The 18,549-nt window shown below is 38.7% G+C and overlaps 6 protein-coding genes across 6 annotated transcripts; 4 read left to right on the top strand and 2 right to left on the bottom strand.

Moving 5' to 3' along the window:
• Positions 1-819: 819 nt before the first annotated feature.
• Positions 820-1,713, top strand: GCK72_022672 (uncharacterized protein; the record flags this gene model as incomplete). The annotated part of the gene is made up of 2 exons (XM_053734981.1): positions 820-1,076; positions 1,467-1,713. 2 exons carry the CDS (start codon positions 820-822, stop codon positions 1,711-1,713), a joined length of 504 nt encoding a protein of 167 aa, XP_053578547.1.
• Positions 1,714-3,265: 1,552 nt separating this feature from the next.
• Positions 3,266-3,573, bottom strand: GCK72_022671 (uncharacterized protein; the record flags this gene model as incomplete). The annotated part of the gene is made up of 2 exons (XM_053734980.1): positions 3,266-3,452; positions 3,506-3,573. 2 exons carry the CDS (start codon positions 3,571-3,573, stop codon positions 3,266-3,268), a joined length of 255 nt encoding a protein of 84 aa, XP_053578546.1.
• Positions 3,574-5,169: 1,596 nt separating this feature from the next.
• Positions 5,170-6,118, top strand: GCK72_022670 (uncharacterized protein; the record flags this gene model as incomplete). Its single annotated transcript, XM_003092096.2, has 3 exons — positions 5,170-5,211; positions 5,336-5,953; positions 6,005-6,118. 3 exons carry the CDS (start codon positions 5,170-5,172, stop codon positions 6,116-6,118), a joined length of 774 nt encoding a protein of 257 aa, XP_003092144.2.
• A 3,404-nt stretch (positions 6,119-9,522) lies between these two features.
• Positions 9,523-9,732, bottom strand: GCK72_022669 (uncharacterized protein; the record flags this gene model as incomplete). Its single annotated transcript, XM_053734979.1, has 1 exon — positions 9,523-9,732. The coding sequence occupies one exon, from the start codon at positions 9,730-9,732 to the stop codon at positions 9,523-9,525; it is 210 nt and encodes a 69-aa protein (XP_053578545.1).
• A 3,105-nt stretch (positions 9,733-12,837) lies between these two features.
• Positions 12,838-15,086, top strand: GCK72_022668 (uncharacterized protein; the record flags this gene model as incomplete). The annotated part of the gene is made up of 4 exons (XM_053734978.1): positions 12,838-13,504; positions 13,556-13,921; positions 14,370-14,507; positions 14,566-15,086. 4 exons carry the CDS (start codon positions 12,838-12,840, stop codon positions 15,084-15,086), a joined length of 1,692 nt encoding a protein of 563 aa, XP_053578544.1.
• A 1,060-nt stretch (positions 15,087-16,146) lies between these two features.
• Positions 16,147-17,055, top strand: GCK72_022667 (uncharacterized protein; the record flags this gene model as incomplete). Its single annotated transcript, XM_053734977.1, has 1 exon — positions 16,147-17,055. The coding sequence occupies one exon, from the start codon at positions 16,147-16,149 to the stop codon at positions 17,053-17,055; it is 909 nt and encodes a 302-aa protein (XP_053578543.1).
• Positions 17,056-18,549: the final 1,494 nt, after the last annotated feature.

Below are 18,549 nucleotides of genomic sequence, written 5' to 3'. Positions count from 1 at the left end.
GGTGCAACTACGGGGTACTGTAATTTCAGAAGTTTTAAGTGTAATACTGGTCAAAAGATTATGGACTTTGATTGTTTTCAGTTAAAATAGTCATACTTTGAGAGGGTTATCCCGATCGTCGTTTCAAATAGATTTTTTCAAACATACAGAACAAAGGTAGATCACCATTTTTGTGATTGATAACTTTTTTATACGAGCACTTTCTTATTTTACTTGGCTTAATGGAGGTTACAATTGAGTGGTAAAAAGAAACCAATGATAAATGTGCCTACATCAAATATCACATCCAGGAGGCAATAAAGTACATTCCATGTAAGATGTACACAGATCTACAGTTAACTCACCTTTCACACAGCAATCTTCTGTTGCTTAAAGAAATCAATAATAAGAGGGGGAAGGGTATTGGAATTCTAAAAGAATCAAGAGGGGACCAGCCATTCAGTAGGCAGTCTAGAAGGCAAAATGAGAATAGATGATCGAGGATTCTATGAACACACTCAGACAGACGGTGTACGCAGTCACATTTCCCGCCATTTCCCAGGAGGGTACGCGCATTCTTAATGTGACTGCGTACACCATCTGTCTGAATGTGTCCTCAGAATCCTTGACCATTTTTTCTTATTCTGCCTTTTGACTGCCTACTGGATGGCTGGTCCGCTCTTGATTCTTTTAGAATTCTAATTCCCACCACCCTCTATTATTGATTTATTTCCAACAACCAAAGATTGCTGTGTGAAAGGTGAGTTAACTGTAGATCTGTATACATCTTACATGGAATGAACTCCGACTGGCTCCATAAAATTTGCGAAGTTTGTTCAGATGTCCGAAATGTGTTTCTGTCTGACGTTTTTTTTGAGATCTTCCAGAGTCAACTCCAATCGAAAAGTTGCGAAATCCGGAAAACGTCGTTCCGAGGAGAGCCAACCGTGCTGCTCATCATTTGTAAAGAAAGCGCCTCGAGGAAAGAAGAATGAGAAATCGAATGAACCCGATCTGAAAGATGAACTGGAGAAGGATATTGAAAGAGCTCAGAAACAAAAGGAAGAGATGAAGAAAGATGTGAAAATGGTTCTTGAGTTAGAAATGGGTGCGAAGAAGGGGAGGAAGAGAAACAAGAGTGTATGAGTCTCTGCATCTCTATTGAATTGTTACTTCTAAAGTATATCTTATCGGACTGTGCACTCTGTATAAAAGGCTATGCGGTCCGGAATTTTTTCATGAGTATCATTATTATTCAAATAACCTCTATGAAGGTATTCTCTTGGCTCACTCTTTTTCTGCTTCTTCTGTCTTCGCCTGTCAACAGTCTTCCTTTTGCCGCTATTGCATTGCAAGCGAGAGCCAGCGTATTTGTGAGAGAGGTAAGTGGCGCATATAATGTTTTAGTATATTAACCATGACATTGCTGCAGCAAATTATTGACTTTCTCGTCAAAAAGTCGGAAAACCTCTGCTGCTAGAAGTCAGAAACTTCGTCGACGAAATTATCGACAAAGCTCTTTTAAAAACGGACGCTTCGGAGAACAACGCAGCGGAGTCGACTAAAGCAATAGAGGAGAAACCGATCGAGAATGGAACGGAGGATGCTTGGGAGGATGTTGGGGAAGATGCTGGGGAGAACAACCCACCAGAAGACGACCAAACCGCACGTGTTCGTGGTGGAGGAAGAAGTGGATCGTGGGGGCGTGGTGGTCGCAGGCATAAAGGTTTTTAATTAATGTAAGATATTGCACATCCTTTCTTTGGCATCTGTAGTTAAAATCACTAATACAGTACTACTATAATTTTAGAATTTTTAATTTGATAAAGGATACCTCCTTTGACCGGTAACGCACCCGATGCCTCTAAGATGAGAGGAAGACAGTTCCTCCATTTGTCCAGGACAGGCCAGCGGCATACTCCGCGGCAGCCATGCTGTTTCTAAAATTATTTCTTACAGAAGCAAATCATCTTCACCACCAAGAGACCCACACGTTTTTTAAATTTGTTTGTCTTTATGTTTTATAAAAATACGCTCTACTTCTCTACGGATATATACTTATATGTTTTAATAAAAACATAAAAAGTTAATGAAATTCAATAAAAACATGAAAATTTTAATGAAATTTACTAAATAACATGCGCGCAGCTGAATTGCTTTTCAAACAATTCTGATTCCGCATTAGAGCACTAAACTTGTTATGAAGCCTTTAAAATCTTGTGCGACCCATAAAATCCTATAGGGACCACTAGAATTACATAGGACCCTTAAATTCCCATAGGACCACTAAGTAAAATCACTTATTATGACCATCAAAATCCGTTAGGACCATTAATATCACTTGGGACCATTAATATCACTTGGGACCATTAATATCACTTGGGACCATTAATATCACTATGGGACCATTAAAGTAGGATAGAGATAAAATATCTTATAAAAATTGGCATATTGTCAAAATAAATAAAGTGATATCGAACCCCGATTGTCAGATTGGTACCAAAATGTCAAAAACAAAAAACAAAAAAGTTTTGGCACGAGTGGGGATCGAACCCCGGTTGTCAGATTTGTACCAGAAAACAAAAAACCAGCAAAACTTTTTTCAAAAACGACAAAGTTTTGCAACTTTAAAAAAAAAGCCGCGGCTTTTTCATTTTTTCTTCTCGCGGCCGGCCGAGGCCGCGGCCCTACCTCGCCCGGCCGTGCGACAGCCTTGATGACATGTACATATGCAAAGAACTGCTGCTGATATAGCTAACTCCCATTCTTTGCGGCTTACTTCGATTTCACCAGACTTGTCAAAAATCGGGCCGGCCCGGTCGGCCCGGATTCAAAAATGGGTACCCATTTTTACCAATTTTTTTTTGAAATTTTTCGAAAAAAAGAGTAAAAATGCTTAAATTATCATACATATTCACATTTTGATTCAATTTTAAATGTTTATTCGAAAACTATACTTTTTTCAAAAAAGTTCAATAAATTTCCAAAAATTTCCAAAAAAAAGTTCAAAAACACAAAATTTTTTGAAAAAATGTTTCAAAACGGGCCGAGCGGGCCGGGCCGAGATTTTTCCTGGTTTTGGCCCGGCCCGGCCCGGCCCGTGACAAGTCTGGATTTCACTCATGTTTGGTATGGCTAATTCCCAAATATGTATCAGATATTCCCTGAATGTGAGTATACTCATGTATCAATTTTTCCAATGTCCCTTCCTTATTCCATTAAAAAACAAATCACACTGACAGCATTTATTATTGATAATCAATATTATTAACCAATCAAATCAATATTACGCATTATTCTTCATCAATCTTGGGGAATCCGTTGGGATCACCTCGTCGTATCGTGCATTGCATTCCACGTAATAAACCACAAAGTGGAGTATTCCATCCACTACTCGCTCTCCAACAATTTTTGCTCTGTATTTTCTACCTTTGTGCCTACAAATGCACATTTTCCCGATTTCGAATCGGGGCCTGAAAAATTGAATTACATAAATACTGGTTCATGAAAATCGATAGTTGTATACCTTTCCTCCTCATCTGGCGCCACAGTTGGGTTTTTCGATAGTTGAATGTTATTTAAGACTAAATCCATATGTTGCAGTACAATTATTTATTCAAAAAATGTGGAGGAAAAGTTGATTAATAATATCATACAATCATTATGAATATTCAGTTGTGGGTTGGGATTGTGGTTTGTGAATGACCCGGAAGTAGATTTATTGAGATTATTAAAAACGTGAAAAGCGGTTAGGGTACTGAGCTTCGATTACGATCCGTGCCGTACTTGTGTTCTAGCCGGCAATTTTTTTTTTGAAAATTGCTTTCCCAGTACTAGAAATTCAACGGAAATTTGCCAGATTTCAGCCAAAATGTTTCGGTGCTCTTTTTCATTTTCTGAAAATCTAACAGATTTCCCAGTGTTTAGTCCTATACTCATGTCTTAATTTTTTCATTGTTCCTTTCATTATCCCATCAAAAAATAAATCAGACTAAAACATTTTTATTAACCATTATTATTAACGAATCAAAGCAACATTAAGTATTACTCTTTTGCAATCTTGGTGAATCCGCTGGGATGATATCGTCGTAGCGGTTGTTCCATCCGATATAATGAACGACAAATTGGTCCGTACTTCCACTTCTTGCTCACCAACAATTTTTGCTCTGTATCGTCTGCCTTCGTGCATGCAAATGTACTCTTCCCGATTTCGAATCGGGGCCTGAAACATTGAATTACATAAATACTGGTTTATGAAAATCGATAGTTGTATACCTTTCCTCCTCATCTGGCGCCACAGTTGGCTTTCTCGTTTTCTGCGATTCGTTCCAAATCGAACTTTGTAATAACTTATTCCGTTTTTTCTACTATTCCCAGAACTCGGGTTTTCACAGGGTGATAGCCGTACCTTCACACATATAACTTCCTGCTGGACGGATTCGGCAATTCGTTTTCCACAACATATACAGTTTGTGGCACTGTATTTGTGCCGGATGTCCACTGTGAAAACTTCATTTTTCCAGCCTGAAAATCATTAAATTGATAGTGAGCAGATTGATGGAGCTTCCCGTTGAATGATGAAGAGATACTAATGATACATGTTCCTCCCCGAAATATCACATCTAGGAAGCAATAAAGTACATTTCATGTAAGCTGTACACAGATCTACAGTTAACTCACCTTTCACACAGCAATCTTCGGTTGTTTGGAAGAAATCAATAATAATGGGTGGAGGGAATTAGAATTCTAAAAGAATCAAGAGGAGACCAGCCATCCAGTAGGCAGTCTAGAGAATGAGAATAGATGGTGGAAGATTCTAAGGACATACTGAGACAGATGGTGTACGCAGTCACATTTCCCGCCATTTCCCAGGAGGGTACGCGCATTCTAAATGTGACTGCGTACACCATCTGTCTGAATGTGTCCTTAGAATCCTCGACCATCTATTCTCATTCTCTAGACTGCCTACTGGATGGCTGGTCTCCTCTTGATTCTTTTAGAATTCTAATTCCCTCCACCCTCTATTATTGATTTCTTCCAAACATTCGAAGATTGCTGTGTGAAAGGTGCGAATTTATTAGCTTATGCCTTTGAAGACGCCTTCGATCTGCTGGAAATGGACGAGAATCTCTCAATTCCTCGGAGCCAGCTGCGGCTCCAGTTGATGTTGCCCCTGCTCCATCGACCAGAATGAACCGAAACTCCAACAAATCAAGAATAGCCAAAATCAAGGTAAGTAATTATGCATTTCTGGTCAAAAATAATAACACTACTATCCGTGATGACTTCTAGAGGTTGACTTCTACAGTAATGTTAAAACAGAAAAATTTTATAATTAACCCATCCCAATTTTCAGAGCACACGATCTAGAGACTCTGCTGCTGTCCCGTCACCAAGAACTGAGCGTGATCGACACACCCATTTGAGAGCTAGAAATGGACCAGCTGTGAATCAAAATACCCACTATGCTCCTATTGTTTCACCAGCCGGAAGAAAGAATAGACGTCAAGTTCAACAGGAAAGAGCAGCGAATGCACGTAGAGGTCTACGAGAGAAATATAAAGATAGACAACGTGCTGCCGCCAATGTTCCAGCAAATGTGGCTCCAGCAGCTCCTGCGGCTCCATCATCTCATGCGGGTCAATCAGTCGCCGATCCCTCGATTACTCGACGAAGACGTGCCTCTGCTCTACGGTCTCCGGTGGCTCCAGTTTTGACGCGTCGTCGTGCGACATCTCGGCCAGATCCACGCTCAGCTTCACGCTCCACTCCACTGTCGGCTCCACGGCCAGCTCCGGCTACTGCAACTTCCCGTCCATCTGCCCCTCGTCGTTCGGCTCCAGTTCCATCAGTTCCGCCTACAGCCCCTGCACCACCAATCGCACGACAAACTTCTATGGGCGATCAGGAGGCGATGATTGCACTCATCGGACAATCTATGCATCCCACACGAGCAGCTGTCAAACAGCTAAGGGTAAATTCTTTCTTTTTGAGTCCAAACTAATATTACAATTCAATTTTTTAGGTCAAAACAACAAATGGAGGACAGGGATCGACTTCTGATGCGCCAGCCCCCAAAAAGCCACGGATGACTGCAGTACAGCAACAGTCAAAAAAAGACAGAGGAGGCAAGAAATGAATGTTTTAAATTCAAATTTTCGATTGAATCGCTGTTCCAATTATCTTCTTTTTGTTGTTTTTTATTTATTTATTTGTTTTCTCAACGTTTTTTTTCTGAATACATAAACATACTTGTTAAAATTGGTTTCAAGTAGAGAAGTTTTAGAAAATAGTGGAAGTCTTCTGCGTTGACATCATCCAGTGTAATTTTTGATTTCTTAAATTCTTCGAACTCTACGAAAAACAGAGATTTGAAGTAAAACAATTAAAAGGCGAGGAACTGAAAACTAGGATTGGAAATTCGAAAATAAAACAGTTTGCTTTCTTCAAAAAACTTACCGCTAGGGAAACGTAGAACTTTGCGTCTTCGACAATCAGAGTCACATCTGAAATAATCTTTGTCGTCTCATCAAAATTCTTTATTGGTGCATGCGAGGTTTGAAGAGTTCGTGGAACTGGAAATGAATAATTATTTTTGTTCAGTTATCTAAGACTTACCCTGTAGTTGCACCGACAAGTCTCTGGTGTTTCACACGCTCCCAGATTGTTTGGGTCGGAGTAATTCGTTCGACTGGAGAAGAGCCTACGAATCGTCGGAGCCTTTTCGCATTGAAGGTAGGCATCGCTGTGTACGACGTTGATGATAGAGTACTGTAATGTTTTAAGTTTTAAGTACTGGTCAAAAGGTTATGGACTTTGATTGTTTTCAGTAAAAATAGTCTGGCTTTGAGAGTATGTCAGGGTCATACTGATTGTCTTATCAAATAGATTTTTTATGAATCATACACAACAAAGGTAGAGCATCATTTTTGTGGTTCACAACTTTTTGTACGAGCATTTTCTCATTTTATTTGGGTCGATGAAGGTTCCCGTTGAGTTGGGAAAAGAAACCAATGATAAATGTGCCTCCTCCAACTAGCACATGTAGAAGGCATTAAAGTACATTTAATGTAAGACACAGATCTACAGTTGAATCACCTTTTACACAGCAATCTTAGGTTGTTGGGAAGAAATCAATAATAGGAGGGGAGAGGGGAGGGGGTATTATAATTCTAAAAGAATCAAGAGGGGACCAGCCATTCTGTATATTCTACTACTGTATATTCTACTGTATATTATTCTACTGGATGGCCGGTCCCCTTTTGATTCTTTTAGAATTCTAATACCCTTCCCCTCCCTTTATATTGATTTCTTCCCGACAACCGGAAGTTGCTGTGTGAAAGGTGAGTTAAATGTAGATCCTCTGTAGTTTCCATCGATTTTTGTGTTTCTCGATAATAGTTTTTTCTTATCCATAATCATAGTTTTATTTTCAGCAATCATAAAGAACTTCCACCATTGGATTGTAAACTGCCCGTCATTCCCACTCGCTCTGATGGGAAATTGCTCGTGTGTCGATCATGTAGACAAGCCCAGAATCCGAAAGGAAAATGTACGCACACCAAGGTTTCCGAACGTATCTTGACTGGTGTTTGGTGTACGGATGAGTTTAATTTGGCCATCTCGGAAGGATACTAAATGCTCCGTTATCATGAAATCTGGCACTGGGATGAGTGGTTCCGTGGTGGATTCTTTGCAAGCTTCATGGAATCATTGTTGAAAATGAAACACGAAGCGTCCGGTCTAAATGATAACGTGGTCACAGAAGTGGAAATCGACAAATATATCGAAGAAAATTTCCAAAACAAAGGAATCAAGCTGGATATCGACAGCATCAAGAAGAATCGTGCTCTCCGAAGCCTTGCCAAGCTATTTCTCAATAATACATGGGGGAAGCTGGCACAAAACCCATGTAAAAGCGAGACCGACTTGTTCCCCATTGAGAGAGCCGTGGATGCTGTGAAATACATGTGTTAACCAGGAATAGAGCCCCAATGCTTTGAAGAATGGAAGGTCACTCATATACTCGTTTCTCGAAAACCCGTCCAAGATGCTCTCGAAACCGCAAAATTCACCAAAATCGTATACGGAGCACTCACCACGTCAGCGGCCAGAGTCAAATTGTACAAAGTCAGACTGGAGTAATTTGATTTACTGTGGTAAGTATTTTGAATTTTTTGTAGTAATTTCAATTTACTTATTTTCCAGACACAGACTCGATAATTTTCCGTCGGAGAAGTATTCGGTCAGGGCAAAAGGATTCACCCTCAACCACGAGACTTCTAATTTTGTTTAAGTTTCTAATCAAAATCTTTTTGGAATAGTAATTTTCAGAGTGTGTTCCATCATTTTGAAATAAAAAAGTACATCCCTGTTGACCTCTCTTGCCATAACACTCGTTCAAAAATTGCAAGTTTTCGCTTGTGGAGGAAGTTCAACTGTCCACTAATCCTCCAAAACGGAATCAAACACGCTCAAAAACAAAGGACAAACTAGAAATAACCAGTTCTCTTTAAAAATCATCTTTGAGCTTTTTTTTAGAAAAATTATTTTTTCGACTTTTTCGAAAACGTGTGGGTGCGTAATGTGCTTCAAGCACAATGGTATACGCGAAAAGACATACCGAAACATAGTTCTCAGAAATTTCTATTTCACTGGCCTACTACGGGTCGGATAGGGGAGCCACTGGTCGGGCCAGAATGGTTAAAAATCGCATTTTTATTTGTTTCCTTACAGTTGCCTCTAGTTGTTGTTAACAAGTAGGTGGAATTGTGAATGAGGCCGTCATACGGAGTGCTAAGAGGTCTGCAACCAGATTAGGTGTGGCCCCCCCCCATGATCGTTCATCTTGTTGTCTGCAGTAAGGTCAAATAACATCTGTCATTTATTCATTTTTGCAAAATTTTGTGAATAATCGAAGAAAAATCAATTGCATTAGTAGCATAGTTAGTCAAAAAAACAATCGGGGAGCACTACGGGCAAGATTTGTAAAAATGAAACAAGAAAAGTGGAGGAAAGATGGGGCTAAATAAAAACATTAGATTAAAAACATTGACACAAAAAATTTGAATATAGATTTGTGAGATTCAGTTCTATCTATTAGTCTGATGTATCCATTAGTGACGATGAGGGATTTTCTAAAGATTGAGATTCAGAAAATGAAGAGCTCCCCGAGGCTCGCCGGAGAATTAGGTCCTAGAGCACTGTGTTTTCCATACTTGCAATTTTTCATGCCATATTGTTTGCATTACGCGAGTTAATTATATACTTCAAATAATAACTATTGGTAGTGTAAAAACTATGTATTTTTAAAACAGTAATTCATAGACAAAATTACTATTACTAATTGAATGTTGCAACAGTTCCATCGTTTTCAAGAATATCGAATCCTCAAAAGAGCAACTCTTTCCTGAACATGCCCTAGCTATTCCCAAAAATTATTCTCGAAGATGTTCCTGGAGACAAATGACCCACCATCTGTAGAACCGTAATACATGAAATTGTCTAGATATTTATAAAATCCGTTCAAAGAGTGGTTGGCCGTCAAACGGTTTTACAGCGACATGAAATATATATCTCCAGTCTGAGATTGTTTCCTTCAATCCATCCCTTGATTATCCGGTTCAAGTCAGTCGCAGTGAATGAACAAAGTCCAATCCACATTCTGACACAGTTCGATGTCAACACACGTTCTACAGTAATCCAATTAGGTATCGAATCCATATCCTCGTTTCGGGCAACAAACTCATCCATATCCAATATGCCGGAATGGATTGGTTTCACCTCCGATGAGAACTTTTAAAATCTTCTGACGTCAGTCGTACAAAATAAAAGCAGAACCAAGGAAACGGAGAACAGGGAGGGGGGTTGAATTCAAAAAGAATCAAGATAAGACCAGCCATTCCGGTAGGCAGTCTGGGAGAAATGATGAAGGGATCTAGTCTCATCAGTCTTCTGATGATAATCGTTATCTAGACCTAGACGCGCGATCTGTGTTGGTCTCGCAACGAATGCGTCCTGCGTACTGCGTTCTGCCTCTGGGAAACGTTAAATAAGCAATTTCTGAAGTCTCTCCTCTTTTTTGAGTTCTATTGGTTTAAACTGAAATGGATTTCTTTCGTCTTATTTAAACGCCTTCAATACTGATTTATGTAGCTATAAGCAACAAAAAAGAAACAACATTTCTAGTTATCTTCCACATCTGATTTTCAAATACGGAAAATTTTTAGCTTCAATAATATCAGAATGCAAAGTCAGCAAACGCTATCTATGCATTTAATACTTAACTACCACTGTCGGAACTCTAGGGTTTCTAGAGCCTTCGTGGTATCGGCTTAAGAATAGGTTCAGTGGTTATTAAGTTTATTGGAAAGATAATAAGTAGTATAATACAAAGTGAAGAAGAGGAGGGTAAGGAGAAAGGGAGACGAAGGTTTTGGGGAATTAGACGGGGAACAAGCTTTGCTTCAGATAAGCAGTAAATAATAAAAAATACAGAAGACACGAGTATTTATAATCGTGGGAACAGGTCCCAAATTGTTGCCAAATCTTTTCCTTGCGAAGTTGTTAATGCACTTTTTTGTCCTCAAAAAACCATAAGAGGTTAATTGATATTGTCCTTGTGAAGTTGCCAAATATTGCATTTGCGAAGGTGTCAGATATTTTATTCGCGAATTTGCCAAATATTGTATTTGCAAAGTCGTTAATGGAAGGGCATGTTTCGGAAGGAAAGTGAAAGTGGTTGAAGATGGGAAGAATGACGCAACAATTATCAAACAATGATAAATCGCGTCTGCTGGGCGCGACAACCACAATGAGAAAATTGAAAAATGTTCGTAATTAGAAAAGGTCTCTCTCGTGTTACGGTTCTCTGGGAAGTTTCATAGAATAAAACCCAGTTAAGGAAAAATTCAGAGAACAGATATTCCGCTAAATGTTTCGGCTATCGAACCTCGACTATCCCACAGTCCTCCTTTAAGTGGTTGCTCATCAGTTGTCCCTGTTAATGTGCATCCCACCCGTAATTTTTTCATTATTTTGTTATGTTGTCCCTTATCAGGATTCCCCGTTTGGAAATTGTATTAAAACCTACCGATACATATCAAGATCCGGCGGTCATACAAAAACTGTCAACTTCAAAAATGTAGCCCTCTCTTCTATTCAATTTTTCATTAAAAATGACAAAATTTTGATTTTTTTTTAATGAAAAAGCATATATTGGGAATAATGTTTCATTTAAAAAAAAGAACATTGCGGTTTTTAATGCCGTTTACAGCTTTTGCCTGTGGGAAAATAAGTGTTAGGATATATCGACTATCCATCCCTCAATTTTCCCACAACTCTTTTCGTAGCGGCTGGCTGCGTAGCGGTTGCGACGCGGCAGTGCGTTCATGGTAAGCAAACACACCAAATCAATATAAACGACGTTTTCACCTCAGTCATTTCTCCATATTTCTTTTTGCCCGTCGTCTGTCTGCCCCAGTGTTTTTTCCTTATCACTTCCTTTGTTTTCCCGGATTCTGCGAGGTATTGAAATTATTGAGTATAGGTGAGAAGTGAATTTTTTATAGTCAAGATCGTCCTAATTTTACCAAAACCTTGATTTCCCTGGTTTTTTATTTTTGGGCGTCTTGTTTCTCTGCGTCTCCCCCCTTTCCCTTTTTTGCGCCGGATGCTACACACTTTAAAAGCCCTTAAAAGTTTTAATTTTCGGTGAAAATTTCCAAATTTCGCTCTAATTTTAGTTAAAAAAGGTTTTCAAATTTTCAAATCCCGTGTCGAGAAAAATTTCGAAAATGTAAATTCAAACTGTCTGAGTGAAATTTATAAAAGTTTCAACAATTTGAAGTTGGTCAATTTTTCACTAAAAATATTACTTTCTTATTTAAAAAAGCAAAAATTGGGAATGATGTTTCATTCAAAAAAAAAAATCAATAAAATTATTGATAAAACGGGTAACATGTCAGTTTTTAATGCCGTTTACAGCTTTTGCCTGCGGGAAAATGAGTGGTTGGGTAAGTTGTACTCGCACTATCAATCCTCCAACTTTCCCACAGCCCTTTTCGTATCGTCTGCGTAGCGGTTGCGGCGCGGCAGTGCGTGTAAGGTAAGCAAACACACCAAATCAATATAAACGACGTTTTCACCTCAGTCATTTATTCCTATTTTTATTCCCTATCGTTTGTCTGCCCCGGTGTTTTTTTCCTTATCACTTCCTTCGTTTTCCCCGATCGGTTCTCTGCGAGGTATTCTTTCTAAATTCTACTTTATCGAATTTGTAAGAAAAAAAATCTATCAACATCATATAATTATGTGATGGTATTGACATAGCAGTACACGACACAAGAAGACCTTCTCATCAACCGCGTTGCAGACGTCACTCGCGTCGCGGTTCTCATTCGCGCGCGTCGTCAGAGCCGATGTAACCGATTTGTTGTTAATCCAGTCAGTCATCCCTTTTTCGTTCTCTCTGATTGCCTGTCCTACTGTCCGTTCTCATTCTCTTATCCTCTTGTTTACAATGGGCAGTCTGGAAAGTTAGGACGGTTCTCAGTTTTTCTCCCATCTACTTTTTCCATTTTTCCCAACAGACTTGTTCCTGTCTTCTCATTAGTTGTCCCTGTCAATATGCATCCCACTCGTAGTTCATTTATTCATTTATTTTATTATGTTGTCCTTAATCAGAACTGGCCGTTTTAAAACTGTATTAGAACCAACCGATATCTATCTAGATTCGGCGGTTATAAGGTCGTAACAGTTCTAAGTTAGGCGATTTTTTACCGACATCCCTCCCTCTCGTTTCTTCTAATTCTCTCTCATTCCCAAGCAAAAACTTTCTCTTATTTCAGAAACCCAAGCATGACTCGTGTCAATGAAAAGGATCTCCTGGCGGTTATAATGCTCGAGACCGCCAAGACAACGGAGCCATATCCTAACAAGGATAATTTCAAGAAGTTCGCACGTGAAACAGGAACTAAAGCCTCCGCTTCTTCCTACATCAAAACATTCCGAAGAATTGTGGACACTCTCGACACAGTCCGCAACTACAGTCTGGAAGAGAAAGCGCGGATGCTGTTTATGACGAGCACTCCGGTTGACGAGAATATGCTGGAGGAAATGAGAGAAATTGCGGTTATTGAAGTAAACGAAGATAATCAAATCATGTCGTATAAATCGAAACAAGGACCGGAAGCGTTTCAAGGACAGCCATGGAAGTTAAGGAAGAGAAGGAATGGACATAAAGTAAAGAAGAGCAGGCCGCAAGCAGCAGATGAAAGTTTAGAGGAGTCCGATGAAGAAGAGGTACTTGGAGCAGTTGTGGGACAAAATGAAGATTTGAATGACTTGCAGGAGGAGCCAGAATCCGATCAGGTTGTTGAGAAAAGTGGAGATACAGAAGACGTGGAGGACCCACTGAATGAGCACGTGGAGGATTCTGAGGTTCTGGAAGGAGCTGATAACACTATCAATGTGAACTATTCGGATGATCGTCAATTGCCAGAAGAAGACTATCAAGTGGATACAGGTATGAAGGATTCTGAGGGAAAAAAAGAGATTTTTAGTAAAATTTATGAAGGTCTTGATGGCATTGTAACAGAACTTATTCCAGAGAATCTCAATGAAATTGTGGAAAAGTCTGATAAGATTCCAAAAGAAACCGATGTAGCAGTCGATGAAATTGACATGGATTTTTTTCGGAAACAGTACTATGAAGACTTGGAGGTTATGGAGTCCCTGGATCTGCATATGTTGGATGTTGATGAAGAATGCGTCAATGAAAACACTCTAAAGATTCAGAAAGAATATTTCGGAGACTTGGAAGAACCAGTAGCGCAGCACATGGAGATCGATGAGATCCTTGAAGAAGCAATCAACGAAAACAATCCGAAGCCGGAAAGAAAAGACTCATCCACACCGTCAGTCTTCTCTGATTTTCCATCTGGTAAGTAAACCAAAAGCCATACTTTCAAATAGCGCGTAACTCACTTAAAACTCAATATTATGACCTGAAATATATACCAAACTTAAGATCTTGACGAGTTCTGTGTCTGTGACGGGTAGCCACTTGTAAATTTTTCAAATTTAAATAAGGTTTTATGCCTGTATTAAAATTTTAAAACTAGTTAGAAAAATCAAGAGGTTTCCAGTCATATCAATATACGATTTGCTTGCTGTGGGCTGAACTCCAGTCACAGCAATTTCGAAAAATTGACGTTAAAATACATTGTTATATTTGAAAGCCTGAAGACATAATGATTCTGAAGCTACTTTTAAAATATTTCTTGCACAGGAACTGATTGAATTACACTAACTTTGAACATGACGTTCAATACTGGAGCATAAGTAACTTCTTTCATTTCTACCCATCCCGAAACTTAACATATTTTCAGATGACGCCACTGGGGATTCAGGAGGATCAATTCAAGAAGATATGGATTCACTAAGTGAATCACGAATTGAATACGTTGACAGTTTGGACGAAGAGTTTCTTAATGAGTCAGTAGACATGGATATCGACTTCTCATTAGGTAAGTGAATAATAAAAAATAAACAGTATTGAATGATGTTAATATTACTTATTTTCAGATGATGATATTGACTTGCTGAGCTCCTTATCAGATGAGACGAATGAAGATTATGGAAAAAATGAGCAGTTGAATCATCAAGTCGTCAGTAATCCACCCAAGAAAAATCTAAAACGGAAATTGAAATCCCAGGGAGATGGGCCAATTGCAAAAAAGATCCCAGGTGGAGAACACGAATCATGGACCACCTTTCGCTCACTTGTCAAGAATTATGGTGGAAATGAGAACCCGGAGGTGAAGGCAATATTATCGAATGAAGCCTTTCTGAAATCTATCAGCCCGGAATTTCCATATTCCGAGAGATCAATCAGGGATATGCTGTCGAAAAAGGTCCAAGTGGCAGTGCAAACGGATAGGGCGCCAACTTCTGTTCCCAGCTTCATGAGATTAAGTGGATTCCACAACGCATGGCTCAAAGCTCAAGAGCACCGAAAGAAGGCTCTAGAAGCCGTCGACGCACCACCAGCCCCTGAACCAGCTCCCAGCAATCTCTTGAAAACATCCGAAGCTCAGTCTAACTAGGGAATGATCCAGACATAATTTGGAGATCTGGGTCGAATTATATATGGATGGAAAGCTGAGAACGTGCTCTTTTTGAATATGTGTTCAAATTTTGCAGAACGATTTCATGAAAAAAGTTATGCAGGTTTTTGTGAGATTTCAGTACTAAAAATTGAAACTTTGAAGTCACGTAAATCGTCCAAATAGTGGATTCAGCGGGATTGAAATGCATCAAAATATGTTTTGAACGATGGAGAACATTTTCAGTTGTTTTTTTGAGAATTTTTTGTTTCGATGATTTTTGAAGTTTTTGGTGGCCAACCCATGGGCGAAAATTCGACCAAATTTTTTTTCGATTTTTTTCTCAAAAATTGTTGTTGTGTGATTGTAAACGTTTCAAATAGGAGTTAACAACAATTCATTCATTGAATTATCTCCTAGATGTCTTTAAAACGTGATTAGAATTGAGGTGAATTGATAACAGGATTGCTCTTTTTACGCTTCTTGTCACCGAAGAAAAGAGGAATGCAGTTGAAATGTCAAAATTCAGATGTTTTCCACTCGAAATTATCTTATTTGTTAACAGAAACCTATTTTTTGAACAATTGTTGACCTATCTACCATTTTTGTAGATTTCATACGAACACTTCTCATAAAATTTTTCAAAAAAAATTTTTCCAAAAATTACGCAATTCGACTTCTACGGTTATAAAAACTCCAAAATCATGAAGAAACGTGTCTGACGATGCAAAAAACAAAACTTTTTGTTCGCGCAAAAATAAAATAAAAACAAAACCCTGGAGAGGAACCGAACCCTCATCTCTTGATTACTAGCCCTCCCCGTTAACCCCTCGGCCATCTCACCGCTGAAAATTAGGTGAACACGAAGAAAAGAATAGAGGAATGAATCTCCAAGTCGGACTTTCATGTTCCCTATGGTTAAGAAATGGAAATCAGTGCTCAAACTTTGAGCTCATTTTTCTCGATCCCTAGAGGCGTTCTGCAAAATTTGAAAACAGTTTTGAAATCCTCAGATTTCGAACTATTCAACCATGTAGGTCTTTTATCAAAAGCTTGAATTATGTCGGGATCATTCCCTAGTAAGACAGTTGACTCGGAAAGTGCTCATCCAGCTGGCACGACGAAGCCAGAGCGTCGGGATTTAGGATACAAAGAGCCAGGTGTCAGATCTACTCACCCTCAGCCAAGTTTCAAACCGCAGTTGTTCGATCATGGAATTCCACATGAAGCTCTTGTCAGTTCTGTCGCTCCACCTGCCATCGTAAATCCAGAGCTCCAGGAGGAAACTATCGCCACTTCACCTGTGGAGTTTTCTCAATCTGAGATAGCTCCTCCAGCTGCTAACACTGAAACGGCCCGAAATGTGAAAGCGCCAGTACCGAGAGTCAGCACAAAGCAAGAGCTACCGGATCCACGCCCAACAGAGATCCTAGACCAAGGAATTCCACATGAACTTCTTGTCAGCGCCTCTGCCCCCAACGTCATCATAAAACAAGAACGTCAAGATGCTGAATACATGGAGGAGGAGCCTATTGAGCGTGTCCCCGAAAAACTGCTCACTAACCGTTTCTTCATCAAATTGGAGTCATTTTTGAATGAAATGGAATCCAATGAGTTGAGAGGTCTACTCCAACGAATAAAGGAAGTCAGAGAGAATGGAGAGACTAGTGGACTCAAGTTCAACGCAGAAACCTTATCAGTTGTTGTCGATGTCTTGTTGGCCTCTTTGGTTAAAAAGAGCATGAATGACGAGATTTGTGAACGGTCGACACTGCTCCCATTAATGGACGAAGTGTTGGATAAGTTTTTGTTTCAAATGAAAGCGATTGGATGCTCCAAAATGACACTTGATGTCACTATGCTTGTAGAGTCTGAGAAGAAGAGGATTAAGAAGGAAGTAACGAGAGTGAGCTATAAACTTATAGCTGATCAATTCTCCAAAATGATTGATAATTTGATGCCACTTTAATTGTGAAAGTTGATTTTGGTTCTTATTTTGTTTCATATTGTCCTTTTGAGTTTTTCCTTTGAATATATAAATATCAAATAAGTTTTTTAAAGATCTTAAGAGTCAATGTCTCGCTCAAGCCACCAGACCATGTTACACATGCCCAAATTTGATGCGTTTTAGCGGATTTTTTGATATTCTATTACCCTGGGAATTCTAAGATTTTTATACCATTCACCGTCGCCCTCTTTGGCCTACCGAAATTGATTGAAGTTGAAAAATGAAAATTTTACTTTCAAAATATTGGAGTTTTATTTTGTGCATTTTATAAAATAATGACTTTTTCTAGCTCTCCTGCGTCATATAGAAAAAAAAACATTTTTTTGAAGAAATTGCCAATTTTTTCATGTTTTTTTGGATTTTTCGGTTGGTCGAAGTACTGCGGTTCGAAGTAAATTTATTATGATAAGATACATATTTTTGTTGGGTATTCGAAAATATAAACAGATTTCTCAGATTTAGGTGTATAGCTGAGTTATGATCAAAAAAGAGATGAAATTCGATACATTTTTAACGTACCCCCCCATGGTAAAACATGGCTGTGTGACGAAAATCTGAAATATTTCAGAATTGACTTATTTAGAGCTAGAGTAGTACTCACATAAATGTGCAGACAATTCTGATCATGCTCCAGTGAGTTACAGACGCCTCCTTCATTTTTTCGAAAAGCTTGAGCTCTCGTAACTTTCAAGACTACGAATCAAAATCTTAGAAACTTTGAGAAAGTAGTGAAATAGACTTTAAAAACACAAATATACTGCCGAAAGTTGATTATAAAGAAGAATGCTCGTTTTTCATGCGCCAGAATATCTCACTATCGTAGACCCATGAAGCAATCAGATATGAAATGAAACGAAATTGGAACAAAATGACAGAAGATGAGGGAAATTGCGGTGATTCGAGTAAACAACGATAATCAGATCATCTCGTATAAAACGAAACAAGGATCGGAGGAGTTTCAAGGACAGCCGTGGAAGTTGAGAAAGAATAAGAACGGACGAAGAGAAAAGGAGAGGATTTGACATCTGAGTACTACGGTTTGATATCTATTCCAGAATTTTTTGATTTCTGTTTTCGAATTTTTGGTACCAACCAGGGCTGGGCATTGTTTGGGAGCTCAAATAAATTGTTTGACCAAATATTGTTTGAATATTTTTTCCAAACAATTTATTTGATCAAATAATATTTGAATTTATTTTTCAAATAATTTATATGACCAAACATTATTTGAAATTTTTTCTCAAATAATCAAATAATTTCAAATAATTTCAAACAACTCAAGAAAATGTTTTATTGCCAAAAAAGGCAGTAAAAAGAAAAAAACAGTAGGTTATATTTTAAAACATGTAAAAATCAAGGAAAAATACTATTTTTGTTAAATTTTCCGTCCTGAAAGACTTTCTCTAGTTCGAAGTAATTATTTTTCCCTAACCCTTCGGCAGTTTGAAGAGAAAA

This window comes from Caenorhabditis remanei, chromosome X, assembly GCF_010183535.1.
Source record: "Caenorhabditis remanei strain PX506 chromosome X, whole genome shotgun sequence".
Lineage (NCBI taxonomy): Eukaryota > Metazoa > Nematoda > Chromadorea > Rhabditida > Rhabditidae > Caenorhabditis > Caenorhabditis remanei.
This window is presented reverse-complemented; position numbering and strand designations above follow the sequence as displayed.